General features: G+C 39.3%; 1 protein-coding gene across 1 annotated transcript in view; it reads right to left on the reverse strand.

Moving 5' to 3' along the window:
- LOC127446984 (plastin-2) overlaps nt 1-6,075 on the reverse strand; it is a 21,517-nt gene extending 15,442 nt beyond the window's left edge. The window contains exons 1-4 of the mRNA XM_051708400.1: nt 6,002-6,075; nt 3,677-3,769; nt 608-771; nt 151-274 (exon numbers count right to left, since the gene is read on the reverse strand). Coding sequence (XP_051564360.1) covers nt 151-274; nt 608-771; nt 3,677-3,743 — 355 coding nt within the window. The 5' untranslated portion in view covers nt 3,744-3,769; nt 6,002-6,075. The remainder of the gene's footprint in view (nt 1-150; nt 275-607; nt 772-3,676; nt 3,770-6,001) is intronic.
- Between the last annotated feature and the right edge of the window lie 13,521 nt (nt 6,076-19,596).

Raw genomic sequence — 19,596 nt, forward strand, 5'->3', positions numbered from 1 at the left:
GATAGAATCTATAGTTTGTACAGTATAAAAATCATTATGTCTATGGAGAGTCCTCATAATGATAGCAAAACCAACATGTGTGTGTGTGTGTGTGTGTGTGTGTGTGTGTGTGTGTGTGCGTGTGTGGGTGTGTGTGTGTGTGTTACTTACCAGAGTACGAGTGTTGAGTTCCAGATTGTTCTGAGGTTCCCGCTACAGAACAGATTCCCTCCTTCTTATTAATGGCTTTACGAAACGTCTTTGCGACCTCTGAACTCTTTAAATCATGGACCACCTGACAGATGGACAGACACAGAGAATTGTTATAACAACTAGACTAAATATCTGCATTACTGACTAAATGAGCGCAAGAGTAAATTGAACCGTGATTGATTTAATATTTGCACCACTCAAACTGCACTAAACAGAATCACAAAAATAATGGCTGTTTTGAAACAACCCCCCGCTTCACCCATTGGACGAGCAAACAGATAGTCCCACCCCCAAAGCCAATGTCATCATGTCAAGCCTGCTGGTGGCATAAATGATACACGTCACTATTAAAGGGAATTAACATGATTTTGCTTTTCTGCCCCTCATGATAGAGATCTTTGACCTTTGACCTAACCTTGGCAAACTCATCAAAGGTGATCTTTCCGTCCTGGTTGAGGTCCATGGTTCTGCTGAGCTCCTGGACGATCTCACGCACACGGTACCCAGGCAGCGGGAGGTTAGCCTCCTTAAACAGAGCATTCAGCTCATCTGTGCTGATGTGACCGTTACCGTCCACATCTAAAGAAAGGTCAAATGTCAGTATTAGAGGTAGACTGATATATCGGTTTTACTGATTAATCGTTGCCAATTGCTTTTTGGAACTATCGTTATTAGGAGAAAAAAACGGCTTGGTTCTTCAGTATAACAGCGGCCTCTAGAGGTGAAATAAAAACAAACATCAACACCTCGTGGGGATTTGCTGTATATTAACAATATTCATCCATATTTTTATCCTCACTTCCATGCATATATTGTTATTTTGGTTAGATAAACAAGTATTCTAAATTGAAGTGAGGACATGCAAAGAAAATTGCAACTACATGGAAATGTGCCTCATCAGCACATACACTGTAACTCCAGCTTCATATTTTGTGAATAATAATAAACCTTATTCCTCATGAAACCTCATCTGGTGAAATATATTTATACTAAAACCTTCATATGGTGAATATATAGGCTACAAAATGCTTAATTTGGTAAATACATTATTATAGTGCATTGTAATGGAGCAAAGTCTGTCATCTCAAAATAAGTGTACCTGATGTGTTTCAGGCTTGTTTATTGTTAAAAGTCCCGCATTATGTACCAAAGCTTTCCATATTTGTCCATTATGCAGGTCTTCAGCTGCACAATTGTATGGGGTCTTCGTTGCCGTATTGTGCACTTCATAATGCACCACACATTCTCAACTGGAGATGGTCAGGACTGCAGACACGCCAGTCTAGCACCCGCACTCTCTGCTTACACAGCCATGCACAGGCAGTATGTGGTTTGAAGTTGTCCTGCTGAAAATGCGGGTCGTCCCTGGAAAAGACGCTGCTGGATGGCAGTATATGTTGCTCCAAAATGTGTATATATCTGTCTGCATTAATGGTGCCCTCACAGATGTGTGAGTTACCCATGCCATGGGCACTGACACACCCCTGACCCATACAGACACTGGCTTTTGGACCTGATGCTAATAACAGCTTGGATGGTCCTTTTCCTCTGTTTTTCAAAAACTATTTTAAATGTGGACTCATCTGACCAAAAAACACAGTTCCACTGTTCTACTTTCCATCTAAGATGAGAACGAGCCCAGAGATATCGGCAGCGCTTCTGGACAGTGTTGATGTATGGCTTCTCCTTTACATAGTAAAGTCTTAACTTGCATCTGTGGATGCAGCGGCGAGTGGTGTTGACTAACAAAGGTTTACTAAAGTAATCCCAAGCCCATGTTCATGATATCCATTACAGATGAATGATGTTTTTTAAGACAGTGACGTCTGAGGGATCAGAGATCACGTGCATTCAGAAGTGGTTTTCGTTTTGCCCTTTACGCACCGAGATTTGACAAGATTCCTTGAATCTTTTAATTATATTGTGCACTGAAGAGGGTGAAATGCCCAAAATCCTTCCCATTTGTCTTTGGGGAACATTGTTCTCAAAGTGCTGGATTATTTGTTGAAGCATCTGTTGGTAAATGTACAAGTCTCTAATGATTCTTGCTCTTGAAGGACTAGGCTGTTTTTGGAGGCTCCTTATATACTATGACATGATTGCCTCATCACCTTGTTATTTTAACTCGTCAAATTGTTATTAGTCTTAAATTGCCCCTTTTTTGGAGCGTATTACAATTAATTACTATACATTTTTAAAAAAAACAATGAAATTCACAAGGTATAAAATCATATAATGTTTAGTTGTAGTGCTTTTAATATAACAAAGGGTAAATATAATTTACACACCACTCATTTTTACTTTTATTAACATTTTACGTACTGTCCCAACTTTTTCAGAATTGGGGTTGTATCAAAGGGAGTACTCAAACACAATCACCTGAACTGTCCTCATATGTGGTGTTTGGGAGTCCAAATCATTTAAGTGAATCGGTTCATTCTGAGAGTTCATGTAAATGAACCAATAAACAAGTCTCTGATTCACTTAGATGATTCATTTTAGTGAATAAGTTCATTCGGAAAGTCAATAAATAGTTAACATCTCCTTTGTTTTAATGCCACAAAAGCAATACAGATCTCCTTAAATATTTAATTGTTAAGTAATCATCTGATCACAGAATTGAATGATGTCATCTGATATTGTATATTTAACCCTTTAAGCTCTGAAGGTGTTTTTAAAGATTTCCTGTTTCAGTGGTATACCCAAAATTAAAGGCTTATAACTCGACAAAAAATAAACATGGAGGGTCAAGTGTTTGGTATCATTGTAAAGAAAACTTTTCACATTTTTAATGATATAGATTATGATACATTCTGAGACTCTCAGCCTAAGAAACTGCTGAAAAATCACAAAAATAATTGAGCTAAAAATTTACTTTTTATTTGATCTTTCTGATTTGACATAATATATATCTGGGTGTAAATAAGGTGCCTCCGAAAAACTGCTTTTGTTTTTTCCCCAATCATGTCATCTGTAACTGAGTAAAATCGTATGTTGATACGACAAAGCAATCAAAAGTTATAACATTACAAATATAATTTATCATAGTGTCCAAAAACGTCTCCATGTGTCCAAACTCAATCCGTCATCTGATCCAGGAAAGCTAACATTTTTTCAGCCAGACTGCAAGATGCTGTGTGCACATTGTGCTTCATGTGGATTATCTAATGATCTATGCATCTCGGGCCCATCCAAGATTAAAGGGTTAAAAAGATGTTCTTCTTTAAATATCTTCAGTGTAGTTTGCTACTTTTTGTTAGTAACATGCAATGTAGCAAATGACTGTAGATTAACTGCTAAGTAAGAGTAGCTTGTAGTTTGGGAAGCAACAGTTTCAATGTAACGTCCACAATACTGTGTTTGCATTCAGCAGTTCAACTGAATCATTAAAAATAATCGGTTTAAAAGAAGGAATTGTTCACAAACCAGATATCAGTACTACTGATGAAAGGTGATGTTCATAACAGTTCGTATTTTCACTCACCGACTTTGTTGAAAGCTTCTCTCAGTTCCTCGATCTCTTCAGGGGAGATTTGTGATTTGCCCGCCATGATGTCACACTGTTAGAATATTTCACCTGTCAATAAGAGCAGGTGTAGTTTAATTATTTAACATTTGCTCATGTCTTTTGCTCTATATGGAGTTAAAATAAAACATGCAATCCAGTTCAAAATAAAATAAAAGTGTTATGTAAGATTTTTCATACAGGAAACGGCTTCTGTTTTTGGCCTTGTGGTAAGAAAATGTGATTTGAGAAAAAGAACAAATGAAAACACACAAAATTCATAATATATGCTATTAACGTATGTATATATACATAATAATGTATATGTATAATAATTTGTACTTGTTATTGCAATGTAGGGTAACGGTAAACCTTAATATACGTTTACAGCAGATATACACATGTAGACAATATAGTTTCCTTCCTGCTTCAAATTTAGTCTGAATAATGCAGCAGGATTTTATTGCATGGATCTAAAAGAGTAAATTCTATTAAACTCACTTCATATTAAAGCATTTATCATGCAAATGTTGCTCTCTTTAAAGTGACATCCGTTCACAGTTCAGTTAAACAATCAGATGCCGCTGTACGTTTGCATACATGAGAAAGATAATCAGTTAGTGGAAGATGTTTTATCAGAATACAGATCTGTACTATCATAATTGCACTGACAGGACAATATGTTGCTTTAAATGGTTTCATGTCCTTTTTTCCACTTGATTTGGAAAAACTGTTGATTATTTCAATACAATTTCAAAATGGCTGGTTTCAGAGTTTCACATGTGTATCACATGATCTGATCTTCCTCTTTCATCGAGACAAACGTACATTCATGTGCAGTGTGATTTGAGTTTAGCATCACCTGCAGACAGCAAGGAAACAAATAAATTATGTCGTACATTAGAGCCTTTAGCAAAGGTGAGATGGAGATTCAACATAAGACCATCAGCGATCGACCACATGCGCTTCTGGAAAGAGCTGCAGTCACTTCATGCACTCCTGACAGCTCAACCACAACTTCCTGTTTCATTTGAGCTGCACTTCTGCTTCAGATTTCAGCGAAGAGCTCACAAATAGACAAACGCTTCATCGAAATGGACACGTATTCACTGAGAGAGATATCTGAGCTGTTGCATTAATACTGAAATAAACCAGCAGAGTAGTCCAGTATTCTGAAGCCTGCTATCCTTAAAACTGCTCCTAAAGGTCCTGTAGAGATGATGTCTAACTTTCAACTAATCCTGAAGACCTTCATTAGCTTTTTTATGTGTGTTTGATTAGGGTTTGAGCTCTTTAAAATAAAGTTATAAATCATCAAGAAACCCTCTTCTTATAAAGAACCATCTCTCACTGTCAGTGTTGGGGAAGTTACCAAAAACAATTAATCTACTGCAAACTAGACATGAAGTTTGTTGAGATAAACTAGGATGCTGGCTTTACAAAGCATTGTCTGAATGTTAAAAATAATTTTAAAAGCTTGAATTTTTACGTTTTTGCAGGTCCAACGGAAAAGGTCAGATAGACAGATGTTCTTCATTGTAAGTCTATGTATTTTTGGCCAATTTAAAACTCAGATACAGAAAAACCGAAAGTCCAATCAGTTAGCAAAGATAAAGCACACTACATCAGAACAGTCTAAAGGTCTGTGCCAATTTTGGTGGATGTGCCTCAAAAGCTTTAAGAGGAGTTACAGTCAGAAATATTGGTCTTTGTTTAAGGAATTTTGGAAAAACCCTAAACAAAGTCTGTGACAAAGCCAGCAGAATTACTAATTACTTCTCGAACGTTGTAATCAAAGTACTTTACTGAATACTTCATCGAACAATAATCACATTACTAATACATTTCCTTTTAAATTACTTTCTAAAACACTTTTCACAGAAACAAATTCAAAATAATGTCTATATTCCTATATTTTCCTGTTGTTCATTGTCAAACACCATTCAGCTGTCACAGAAATGCAAACAGACATAGATTGATTCATATTTTACAGAAATAGTATTGTTTTAGAATTATTTGTAAGCTAATTAATTACTTTGTAACCAGATTAAACCCAACACTGCTGTATAGAGTTCTATGTAGAAGAATTAAGTGATGTTTCGTTATAGGTTCTTCAGATCAGTATATTGGTAGCATAAATGCTTTCCCAAATAACTTCAGAATATAAAGTTCTTTGTAGAACTTCAAAACATTCTCCAATGACATCCAACTGCAAAACACATTTTGTTTCTACTGAGAAGTTGTGTTGAAAGATCAAATAAAGAATAAATGAGTAATAGATATGATGTGCTGTTGGGCTCATACCTGCAGTCGCTGGGCTTCAGTGTGCACGTCTGCAGCTAAGAGGTGTTGCAGCGAGCATCTATTCAAATGCGAGAGGAAGGAAGTGACAGAGAGTGGCCTACACAACACAAGAAACAGGAACACATAGAGCACATGTCTTTATAAGGTAATCTGACTGACATCTCACGCCAGCAACAAACATCAGCAACATTATACAGTCTGAAGACACTAAACAAAACACACAGTGACATTCGGAAATTGTATGATTTGTAGTTTTGGCCTTTACAAATGGTTGATTCAAGACTGTAATTATATTTTCACAATGTGTGGGGACCAAAAATGTTTTTTAAGAATCAAGCAGGGAAAACCCCATATCAGTTCATTAATCTGAAAATGCGGGCAGGGACACGACACTTGAAATATGGTGAATTCTGATAACACAAACTAAAACTTCAAATAAATTGCCCGGGGTGGGGGGGGGGGTTGATTGATAAAATCCACTCTTATAAGTTTCACACCGCCAGGGCCAAAGCTAATGGGGTGAAGGTCGATTATGATTCTAGGGTCCCACAACACATTTTAAACTGTATTTTTTCAAATGAAGGGGGCCCAGAGTGATACAGTGGCAAGAAAAAGTATGTGGACCCTTTGTAATTACCTCCATTTATGTATAAATTTGTCTTAAAATCTGGTTTGATCTTCATCTAAGTTACAATAATGAACAAACACAAACTGTTTAAACTAATAACGCACAATTTCAAACATTCACAGTGTTGGTTGGAAAAAGTAAGTGAACCCCTAGGCTAATGGGGGGCAGTGGTGGCTCTGGGTTACTGACCAAAAGGTTGGGGGTTCAAGCCCCAGCACCACCAAGATGCCATTGTTGGGCCCTTGAGCAAGGCCCTTGACCCTATCTGCTCCAGGGGCACCATATCATGGCTGACCCTGCGCTCTGACCCCAGCTTAGTTGGGATTTGCAAAAAAAAAAAAAAATTCACTGTATATATGCAAAAATGTATAATGTATGACAAAAATAAAGGCTTCTAATGACATCAACAAAAGCTAATTAGAGTCAGGAGTTGGCAAACCTGGCATCCAATTAATGAAACAAGACTGTAGGTGTGGGTTAGAGCTACTTTGACTTATAAAAAGCACTCAAACATTTTGAGTTTGCTATTCACAAGAAGCATCTGCTGACGTGGACCATGCCTCATAAAGCTCAGAAGAACAATGATCAAGAATTGTTGCTGGAAAGGGACACAAAGTTATCTGGAAGAGTTTAGATATTCATCTGTCCACAGTTAGACAAATTGTCTATAAATGGAGATGATTTAGTACTATGGGTACTCTCACTAGAAGTGGCCGTCCAATCAAGATGACTCAAAGGACACACACACGCTCAATGAGGTAATAACGAAACCTAGAGTGACAGATAAAGACTTGAAGGAATCAATGTAACTGGTTAACATCTCTGTTCATGAGTCTACTATACAGAAAACGTCAAAGTAAATCTACAACAGAATGGCTTAAAAAAACCAAAATTCACCTCTTGGAGTGTCCCAGTCAGAGCCCAGACCTGAAATCACATTTCATGACCAATTAATGCCGAAAATCAGCTAATTCCAAAGGGTTCACATACTTTTTCTTGCCACTATATGCAGTCAGGGGACCAGAACTCCTTGCTATGGCCCTACACATATAGGAGCTTTACTTCCTCTCTAAAGTATCCTTAGGGCAGAAAGCAACATTTTTGCTTATTAAATATATAAAATACTTTTTTATTATTATTATTTATACAGTATATCTCCTTTCACAAACACAATGTTGCTTCATAATGCAAAACAAAGATACCAGATGCAATATAATGAATGAATAGGGTGAGTAAAACCATGACAGATCATAATAAACAAATAAAAATATATTGGAAACACATACTAAAGACATTAAATGGAGAAATACAGCACCAGTAAGAGAAGAGAGACATCTTTACAGAACACGTGCTTCATGGCTTTAATCGAAGTTACATTATCTAGCCATTTACTTAAATATGAGAACGTTATTAGGGAAGATTATGCAAATGATTTCGTGAGAACCTGTTTGCGAAGTGACGTCACAGGCATCTGGCGATTGAGTTTGACAGGCGGTTGCTAGGGCGGTTGTTACGGACTCCAGACAACCGTGAGTTTAGTGTTTATTTCTATAATCACGCATGAAACAAGTAAATAATAGAGGAAATTGAATTATGCATAACACGGACTGAACTGAAACACCACGACATTTTATCTTTTTAATTCAAATCACCTCAAGCAGTTTAAGAAATAAGTAGTTTAAGTCATTTTGTTTTCATGAAATCTTCCTAGAACATGTGCTGGCCATAATTCAGCACAAAATCAAAAGAAACGATTTGTTTATTTTATTTTTATTTTTTTGCATTGTAACATTAAGTACAACAATTAATTTTATTTTATTTATTTTTTTTACCTCGAATTCTCATTAATGTAAGGCTAAATAAATAATAAAAATAATAATAAACACACACAAGTTTTAATTAGGCAACTCTGTAATGCCAAAAATATTATATATTATTTAAGTAAAGGGTACAACAGGGTAAAGGGCACTTTTGATTTTATTTTCTTCCAAAACACCAAATAGCAACAAAAACTCCTGCAGTACTTTCCTAAACACCTGTTTGTCACTAAACACTGTAAAATATTCCTGATCCATGAGATCATTGTGTTCAGTGTCTAAAGTTTGATTTTGAGGTAATTTGATCTACACTGTTAAATCAAATGTATAGACCTTACTTAGATTTTTTAAGGCAATCAGTCTGCATGCTATTTTTTAAGTAAATGTACTTATTTAGCTCAAGTAAACTGAACTTAAATTTTTTTTTTAAAGTAAATTTAAAGGTGCTGTAAGCGATTATTTCATGGAAAGGTAAGATCTCCCTGAAAGATATGAATGAAATAAGTGTTGTGAGATATCTCACCGGTCTCTGTGACAGCTCTAGACTCTGTAAACAACAAGCAAAAATGTGTCTGCGGTCTCTGACGCTTTCTGCCTGTCAATCCTTTTGCATGTTCTCACAGTATTGTAGTTGCAGTGAATTATTGAGGCTTAATGCCATTTTTATGCCATGTTGTTCATAACAGTTGTCAGTTGAGGGCGCTATTTTACTGCTGTTGTTTTTAACAACCGTTTCTGCTCATGTTGGTCTCAATAAAGATCATTTGGGATCTTTGGAGGGTGGGGTTTTGGAAAAGGGGGTGTGGCTAATTCAAAAGCTCAGCTTGTGGCTAAAATCACTTACAGCACCTTTAACAAGTTACAAGTAAACTTAACTCATATGCGATTTAAAGTATCACTCTTTTCATTTAATTGTTTAAATTGAGTTATAGCACCTCTTTCACAGTATAATGGAAATTATGACTGTAATCTCGGTTAGCCATATGGCACATTGAATTCTCATCAGTACTTCTCAGTGCACTTAAATCAGCACTTTTGTAAAGTAAAGTACAATTTAGTAAAGAAGAACAGTTTAAACTTAACAGGCTCCAAATTGACCAGAGGTAACACTAATCAACCTAATGGTGACTTAACACAAATCATAACTATCAACAACATTACAACAACAATATTCATAAGAATTAAAACTATATAAATTTTCTTTTAAACTATTATTTTTCCATAAGTTCTCTTGTTTTGACCAAACATACAAAATGATTTGAAGCGCAAGGGCTTATGGGTATTCCACACAGCTGCAATTTTGTATTTGATAATTTTGAGTTAGTATTACCAAAGTCTCTCTTGAAAGTCAGTCCACTGTCGGTCATCACATGTTCCTTAAAGTGTGCCTTTAGCCCCATTGTACCTAATATGTTTCATGATGTTTGTTTTACTATCTGTAGAATAATGAAAATTAAAAAAACAAAAGCATCTGAACTGTTCATGTTTTCATGAGTGTCTCTTCTTACCTGTTGTTGAATCTCTCACATTCTCACAGGTGCTTATTGATCAGACAGATGTGATGTCATCTGAATACATGACACCTAGAGACGAGCCCTATCCCCTATCAAGACAACACACTCCTGCAGAACGCTTCCTGTGCCCAAAACTGCAGGTGATGAACACATGAACACCCATTAACATCTGTTTCATGTTTCTGAACACCTGAAAGACCTGAAGAATACAGTTTAACCCTTTAAGCTCTGAAGGTGTTTTTAAAGATTTCTGTTTCAGTGGCGTACCTAAAATTAAAGGCTTATAATTCGACCAAAAAAACAAAACAAAATGAGTATCAAGTGTTTGGTATCATTGTTAAGAAAACTTTTCAAATGATTTAATGATGTAGATTATAATACATTCTTAGACTTTCAGCCTAAGAAAATGCTGAAAAATCATACAAAATCTTTCTTTTTTTTCTGATTTGCCATTATATATCTCTGGGTGTAAATAAGGTGGCTCAGAAAAACTGCTTTTGTTTTGTTCCCAATCATGTCAACTGTATCTGAGAAAAACTGTGTGTTGATATGACAAAGCAATCAAAAGTTATAACATTACAAAAATAATTTATCATTAGTGTCCAAAAGCCTCTCCAAACAAATAAAACATAATAGTTGTACATAAGAACTAATTACACATGCAAACACAACAATGACTAAAGGTTTGTATAGCATGCAGACATGATTTTAGTAATGAGATTTCACAGAATGAGTTTCATTCTGTGTCATTTGAGTCATCATTGAGTCTGTGTCATGTATTTGGCGCCATCTCCTGGTGGTCATATGTAACATTGTGCTTCATGTGGATTATCTAATGATCTATGCATCTGATTATCTTGTATGTGGACTCGTTTGAAAGATAATCACCTCCTCTAAGTAACAATATGATATATTATGTTCTGTTTAGTTTTCTTGAAATTATAAGCAAAAATGCAGCATATAAGCAACACCAACATAATTGTCAAAGACATATACTTAGCTATTACTCACTATATTTTTGTCTGTAGTAAAACAAATAGGTTGGTTGTATTCTACTCTTTGAGAGCTTTCAAACAACATATGACACATGGATATTTGATCAGTCTGATGTTGTTACTGAATGTAATAATATGTACAGTGCAATTTGTTTATATAAATTATCAAAACGGAACACTTCTGATTTGTCTGGTAATTTCATTAGTTTTTCAGTTTTGGTCAAAATGTCTACATGCTGTCACAGTCTGTCTCCCCCATATTCTTCAAGGACTCTTATTTTGAAGTTTTTCCCAGCACTACATTTCCCAGAATCCACTGTCCTCATCACTTCCACCTGTTTCCAATCCTCCTCACCTGTCCTCCATTCCATCATTAGTCATTGTTTGTATAAATACCGTCTAGTTCTGTTCATCCTTTGTTAGTCCTTGAAGTGCTATGTTGTGTTGTTAATTTGTGATGTTAAACTTTATAGTTTGTTCTGCCATAGTGTTTGTTCCACTCCAGTGATTGTAATTAAAAGATTTAATGATTCTACTCCTGCGTTTCCTCTCTTCCGCTCCAAGACAACCACCATTACAGAAGGACTGACCAACAAAGAAATACGGATTTACTTACTTGTTCCTCCCAACGTCCTCCTCTACTCCAGCGATCCTTCTAATCCTCTCCCACTCGTCCAGACCCACATTAATCATGGAGTTTACCGGATTATTCATGGATTTATTCAAGCAAGACCTTCCTCTCCCTGAATACACCATTAAGTTCTGCCAACTCATCACTTTCACTATCTCGGACCCCTACCTCTGTGCCATCTATGGCATAGGCTTGAACTTCCACCATTCCACAGCCCTTCCGCAAGTAGAGAATCTTCGCTTCTTGGAATACGTCCGAGCCACACTGAACCTCCATTACCCTTCCTCAATGCCTGCCACGGTCTACGAGCCAGCGCCCATGCCTGCCATGGTCTACAAGCCAGAGCCCACTCCTGTCACGGTCAAAGAGCCTGTAGCCTCGACCGTCCCAGAGCCCAGCCAGCCATCAGCCTTGCCCCCTACAGACCAAAAACCAGAGCCCACCGCAGACTCGGATCCCGAGCCCGTCGCGGAGTCTGACCAGGTGTGGGAGCCGGCACCAGTGTCCGTCCCAGAGGGCATATTAGTGGAGTTTTAGGGCATTGAGTGGAGCCCCGCCCATACTCCCGCCACTGTGGGTGAGCTGAGCCCAGTCCCTCCTGAATTACTTGATGTTTTTGAAATAACCTGTCCCATGAGTCTCTAGTTGCCACCGATCCCATCCATTTTCCATCAAATTCCTTGGCCCCGCCTCCGCAGGCTCCCTTCAACCCCTCGACACCTTCCATGGCTCCTCCCTCGACACCTTCCTTGGATCCTCCTCCTCCCTCCTCTGATCAGCCGGTTCCCCTCAAGTCACTGGCTCAACCTTCAGCCCCGGTGACTCCACAGACAAGGGGATCTGCCTATCCTTCGCCCTCCGATCCCTGGACTCCGCCTTGGCCCTACGTCCCATCGTCTCTGCCGTCAGCCTGTCAGCGTCCTTCATCCTTCCAGCTCCACCTTGGTCAGTCGGTTCAGCCTAGAGTCTTCCATGGCTCCGCCCCAGAGTCTTCCATGGCTCCGCCTTCCATGGCTCCATCTTCCCTGGCTCCGCCTCCCTTGGCTCCGTCCCTCGAGCTTTCCATGGCTCCACCTTCCTTGGCTCCACCTCTCCCAGGCCTTCTGATCCCGTCCCTGCTTTGTGGTCTCCTCCCAGGCCTCCTGACCCAGTCCCTGCCCTGTGGCAGCTTCCCAGGCCTCCTGATCCTTTCCCAGCCCTGAAGCTGCCCCCCAGGCCCCTGCACATCTTATCACGTGGCTTGTTGAGCGTATTACCACGGAGACATAGCACATGCGGAGGCTTCACGCCATCCACCGCAGCATCCACGCTCAACTCACCATGTGCCCCACCGAGAACGAACCACATTATAGCGACCACGAGGAGGTTACCCCATGTGATTCTACCCTCTCTAGCAACCGGGCCAATTTGGTTGCTTAGGAGACCTGGCTGGAGTCACTCAGCACACCCTGGGATTCGAACTAGCGGACTCCAGGGGTGGTAGCCAGCATCTTTTACCACTGAGCTACCCAGGCCCCCATCATTAGTCATTGTTTGTATAAATACCCTCTAGTTCTGTTCATCCTTTGTCAGTCCTTGAAGTGCTATGTTGTGTTGTTAATTTGTGATGATAAGCTTTATAGTTTGTTCTACTCCAGCGATTGTAATTAAAAGACTGAATGATTCTACTCCTGCATTTCCTCTCTTCCACTCCAAGACAACCACCGTTACACATGCATTAGAAAGTAGAGCTCCTAAGCTGTCAAATGATACCTATTTTGTGTTAGTCAAGACTGTATTTATATTTTGACAATTGTTTTTCTCTCGGGCCCGCCACTGTCCTAGTTTAAAGGGTTAAACTCTTATCATTTGAACGTGTTTGTCTAACAAAATGTACCTGATTATAAAAGTAAATTGAGTTCAGTGTCCCAGTTTACCTGAATGAAGTCCTATTTATTAATAACATCAACATTTAATTGTTTCATTCAAACCCGAAATGCAACCGAATGGAGGATTTTTCTTTTTACATTTCTGTCACTGTAATGTGTCATTCCATTTATGTAATTTCATAGTTTTGAGGACTAAACTATTGTTCTAAAATGTGGCAAATGGTAATAATAAATAATGGGTAGGTGTCTGGTAATGTGTTTGGTACTGAGTCTATTCATGTCATAATGACATCATCTCTGTATTTCTAGGAAGTGATGAATTCAGTGAGTGCTGTGGCCCTCGACCTACAATCATGAACAGTTTCCCCTGGCAAAAGAGTTGAGGAGGACGGTGTAGTCACGCTGTAACTACAGAAAATTGAATTTGTTCTTGTTGGAGCTGCACAGAGGACGGCAGAGTGAAGTAACCAATCAGATCCTGAGCTGTGAGGGGTTATTAAACACACAATCCCTCACAGACCGATCATATCTGGTAACACACATAAACATAAATGCAGTCTCAAATTAATTATTAGTCATGATACGCTGTATTTGCACTCAAAAAATAATTTTAAGATTTACGCATTTCAGTTTCAAATTCCATCAAATTGTATTCAGTAATCTTTAAGAAAATAAAACAAAAAACGAAATATTTTAAGCTAATTTAATTAAATGACCCAATTCAATTTGATGGAATTTTGCTAATAAATTGAAATGCGTAAATCTTAAAAATTGGCAAAAATATTTTAAACGTGGGTGTTTTTTAACTTCAGGCACTTTTAGAAAGTAAAGTTTGGTTAAATAATTAGTTCACACACTCACTAATTGATTTAATTAGTCTGTTAACAATGTCCAACAGTGTGTTCATGCATCACAGGAGATTTGTGTAATTTTTATATAATTTCCAGCACATCTCAAATTCTGTATTGTGTTTAATAGAATTCTGTGCTGGAAATGAAGCTGATAGAAATGACATTTTTAAAGGATTAGTTCACCCAGAAATGTAAATGTTGTTATAACCCTATATGAGTTTCTTTCTTTTTCTGAACACAAAGGGAGAAATTGTGAATAAATGTTGTGCTCAGTGATGTCATACAATGGTAGTTTATGGTGACCACCTCTTCAAACTTCAAAAGAACACAAAAGTATAATTCAGAAGTCTAATAAATTATTCCATGAGACTCATGATTGTTATGAAAGCATACGATAAGATTTGATGAGAAACAAACTGAAATCTAATGTATTATTTAGTGAAAATGTTCACTGACCGTTGATCTCCTGTGTGTGTTCATGATAGGACACGAGAGCAACAGTTCACACAACCCCCTCGTGGCATTGGGGCGTTCAAGAGAAAACTCGTTTTGTTTATCTAAAAACAGGTCCTCCACAGTGATAGTGACAACAGAACACAACACAGCTGCACACAAAACAGAGAACAGAACTTACTAAACATGTCTGAAGAGTTTGTAGTCCAAGAATTGATGCATTTCTATGCCCAGCCTTATTTTTTTGAACAGAGTACTCGTAAATCAGTCAGAAACATAGAGGAGGCCACAGGACGCCACAGTCACACCATGTCCTAACCTGACGGTAAATGACACGTGATAAAAGGTATATTTTCTATGTTAATCAGAGCTTTTGTCCTAACCAGCAGTGACGAGTGACGGTACATTCTATCGATTGCTTGTTTTCTATTTTCGGCATTGCGAGGGTAACTGCGTCCATGTGAACTGGCACCAGCCCAAAAACTTAAAAAATAAAATAAGGCTGGGCATAGAAATGCATCAATTCTTGGACTACAAACTCTTCAGACATGTTTAGTAAGTTCTGTTCTCTGTTTTGTGTGCAGCAGTGTTGTGTTCTGTTGTATCGCTGTGGAGGACCTGTTTTTAGATAAACATATTTTCGCTTGAACGCCCCAATGTCACGAGGGGGCTGCATGAACTGTTGCTCTTGTGTGCTATCATGAACACACACAGGAGATCAACGGTCAGTGAACATTTTCACTGACTCCTTCATTTGACTCCTTTTTCTTGCCAAGACTAATTTCATATCTAACATTTGATGTATCCTTAATACACACAACAAATGTTTTTTTACACTTTTTGCATAATTTGAAAATGATGGCCAATAATAATATTCTGCGCACAAGTGATATTTCCCTTGATTTTTCTTTGTTTTGTCTCATATTTAATCTCAAGCATGCTCTTTACTGACACTTTTGTCCACTTGTTTAACAAGTACACTAACTTTAGACAAAACTTTATTAGAGACAAATTTGTTTGGTGTGATGGAAATGACGTCACAACTGTGGGACAGTCGTAATTTGTGAAACATTGGTAAAAAAAATAAAAAATAAAATCACAATAAATATTGAAATGGTTTCCATTTATTTCACTCTTTGTTTACATTATCCTAGTGTGACGAGGAAGAGGGTGGGACCGGGCCGTGAGTGCACATGGCCGGCCCCCAATCAGCTAATCAGCCGAGGAGAGGGATAAGGCCGAGCCAGATGCGGCAATTCCGGAGAACTGGCTGCGCCTGCCAGCAGGCTTTCCCTGCCCATCAAGACCTGGGAGGGAGACAAAGGGAGGGAAAAAAGGAGAGGGAAAGGGCAAGGCGGAGCGACAGTGAGAGACAGAGAAAAAAAAATTGCTCGCCGGTTCCCAGACACGCCGTCGCCTGGTCCTCGACCACTCCTCCACCCTCAGGCAGACGACAGCTGCTCCTCCCCGGGCGGACCGGCGGATGGAACACCCCTCCACCATCCCCGGCGGGTGGCCGCGGCTGCTCCTTTGGGTGGACGGCAGTGGCGAGGAGCGAGGGAACCTAAAACGTTTTGTGAGAGAAAAGGGGAGAAAAAAAAGCCAATTATTTAATTTAGCTAACATGTTAAAATTGGGTCTTTTTTACATAAAAATATAAAGCTGCTTTTATATTTAGGAAGGAGGTCCCTTGCCAGGATTTCATTATATTTCAGGGTCATTGGCATTGGCATATCTTTAACTCTCTGTAGTTCAGTGGGGTAAACAGAAAGCATTTCGTGAGGTGTTTGACCTCCAACAGGTGATGATGATGTTTCATGAAAGTTCTGAAATCAAGTTCTGTCATCTCAATAAATAAAGATTCTGTTGTGAAGAGGTTTTTTCTTTCACTCAGAGTCTTTATGACTTTAGGAAATGAAACAGGCAGAATTAAAGAGGAAATAGATGATCTGTACTTCCCTTTTGCCTTGTTCATATTTATTTTCAGTTTAAGGAACAGGTTCAGTGTGTGTGTGTGTGTGTGTGGGTTTCCTGCAGGCTCATTAAATTTCTCACAACTTTAAACAAAACCAACTCTTCAAACTACATTCACAAAACCCCCTGACTCTTCTGGCAAAATCAAACAATTGCCTCAAAACCATTTTAAATCTGTGCTCAAACTCAATGTTTTCAGATCATACACACTTTTTGAGTGTACTGTAATGTGTTTTTCATTTACAGTTTTCTTTGTTCTTTGGGCTTTTGTAGTTGGACTATTGTATTTTTACAGTAAGCAATTGCAGAATATACAGACATTCAATCCTGTATTACTTGCGGTACAGTTTACAATATATTCACTGTACTAAGGTGTGATCACTTTTTTTTACATAATTGCAAAATGCGCTTACTATATACAATAAAAAAAAAATGTTTGAAAATTACATGCCCTGAATGCTGTGTTCTCCATATTCTGATGTAGTGTCTAATGAATGCTCTGTATTGTTTATATATTGACTGGCTGTGTGTATGATCTGAAAACATTGTTTGATTTTGAGCACAGATGAAATGTTTGTGAATGTAGTTTGAAGATTTGGTTTTGTGTTTAAAGTTGTATGTGTGTGTGTGTGTGTGTTTGTCATGTGGCGCCGCTCGTGTGTGGTGTAGACAGGGTGTTAGAGGTTACGTTTATATTACAAAAATAATATTCCTTCAAATAAGTAGATACTTTCTGTACAGTTTATAGCATTTATAATGAACATTTAAGAAGGGATTTGCCATTTGAATTGTTTATTATGTAATGTTTGTCGCTGCTCAGAATGTGCACACACACCTGCTAGAGAGTGCCACTGCTTCAAACTGATTGAAACCAACATTGTAGTGTTTTGTTTGTTTTGTTTACAATTCTTATGTTTTTTTGTCTTGGATATTGTCTGCCTTATTGTCTATGACAGACAAACACTTTTGGACATTGGTTCAGCGATCTCACACCGTAAACCGGACTTCAAATTTCTCAATGCCGACCTGCTGTTTACAAACACACCAGCGGAGCCTTTTGTCTGGGCAGCCCGTTCACGGAAACGCAGGAGGAAAAGGGGAAACAGAGCCGGCATTCTCATCAAAGTAAGACGCCGCGCAAATCGACCCCCGCTACCCAGTATTCTACTGGCAAATGTTCAGTCTCTGGACAACAAGCTCTGCGAGCTGAAAGCGCGGATCTCTTCCAACGAGAGACGAGGGACTGCTGCAATATCTGCCTTACGGAAACTTGGATGTCTGCTGAGATTCCAGACTCAGCCACTGAACCCACGGGGTTCTCCGTGCACCGAGCGGACAGAGCGAAAGACCTCTCAGGTAAAACTAGAGGAGGTGGTGTATGTTTTATGATCAACAAATCCTGGTGTGATCAGTGGAACGTACATTCTATCAAGTCTTTCTGCTCTCCTGATCTGGAATTTCTCATGTTTCTGTGTCGACCATTCTGGCTACCGAGGGAATTCACAGCGGTCATTATCACTGCTGTGTACATCCCCCCACAAGCCGACACAGACCGGGCAATCAAGGAACTGTATGGGATTATAAGCAAGCAGGAAACCGCGCACGCTGAGGCCGCGTTCATTGTGACCGGAGACTTTAACAAAGCCAATTTTAAATCGATCGCACCAAAATACCACCAACACCTTAGTTTCAACACACGAGGGGACCGGGTTTTGGGCCATTGCTACTCTCCCTTCCAGGATGGCTACAAATCCCTCCCCCGCCCACCATTTGGCAAATCGGACCACTCTTCCATTCTGCTTCTGCCCCCTTACAGGCAGAAACTGAAACAGGAAGCACCCACCCTCAGAACGATCCAGTGTTGGTCGGACCAATCAGATTCTACGCTACAAGACTGTTTTGATCACGTGGACTGGGAGATGTTCTGGTCCGCCTCTGTTGACGACATCGAGCTTTACACTGATAGCGTAACGTGTTTCATTAGAAAGTGCGTAGAGGACGTTGTTCCGACCAGAACAATGCGGATCTACCCGAACCAGAAACCTTGGATTAATAGCGATGTTCGCATGGCACTTGATGCGCGGACCTCCGCTTTTAATTCAGGGAACACGGAGGAGCATAAACAAGCCATCAGAACAGCAAAACATCAGTACAGGAACAAGATTGAAGGACAGTTCAACACCACCAACTCTAGAAGCATGTGGCAGGGAATTAACATCATCACGGACTTTAAAGGGAATAAAAACTCCTAAATACTTTTTATGCACATTTCGAGGGAAATAACACCGCCCTCGCAGAGAGAGCGCTCGTGGCCGAAGCTACAGAGGTTAGTTCACTCTCCGTCTCTGTAGCGGATATAACCCGATCCTTCCGACGGGTGAATATCCGCAAAGCCGTGGGTCCTGACGGCATTCTGGGCCGCGTCATCAGTGCGTGCGCGAACCAACTGGCTGGTGTTTTTACGGACATTTTCAACCTTTCCCTCTCTTTGTCTGTAGTCCCCACATGTTTTAAAACGTCCACAATTGTGCCTGTTCCAAAGCAATCCAAAACCACTTGCTTAAATGACTGGCGTCCTGTTGCTCTGACTCCCATCATCAGCAAATGCTTTGAGAGACTAATCAGAGATTACATCTGCTCTGTGCTGCCTCCATCACTAGACCCATTGCAGTTTGCTTACTGCAACAACCACTCCCACTCTCTCCCACCTGGAAAAAAGAACACTTATGTGAGAATGCTGTTTGTAGACTACAGCTCAGCATTCAACACCATAGTGCCCTCCAAGCTAGATGAGAAACTCCGGGCTCTGGGCTTAAACAGCTCGCTGTGCAGCTGGATCCTGGACTTCCTGTCAAGCAGATGCC

The sequence above is a fragment of the Myxocyprinus asiaticus genome, chromosome 10 (genome assembly GCF_019703515.2).
Source record: "Myxocyprinus asiaticus isolate MX2 ecotype Aquarium Trade chromosome 10, UBuf_Myxa_2, whole genome shotgun sequence".
Lineage (NCBI taxonomy): Eukaryota > Metazoa > Chordata > Actinopteri > Cypriniformes > Catostomidae > Myxocyprinus > Myxocyprinus asiaticus.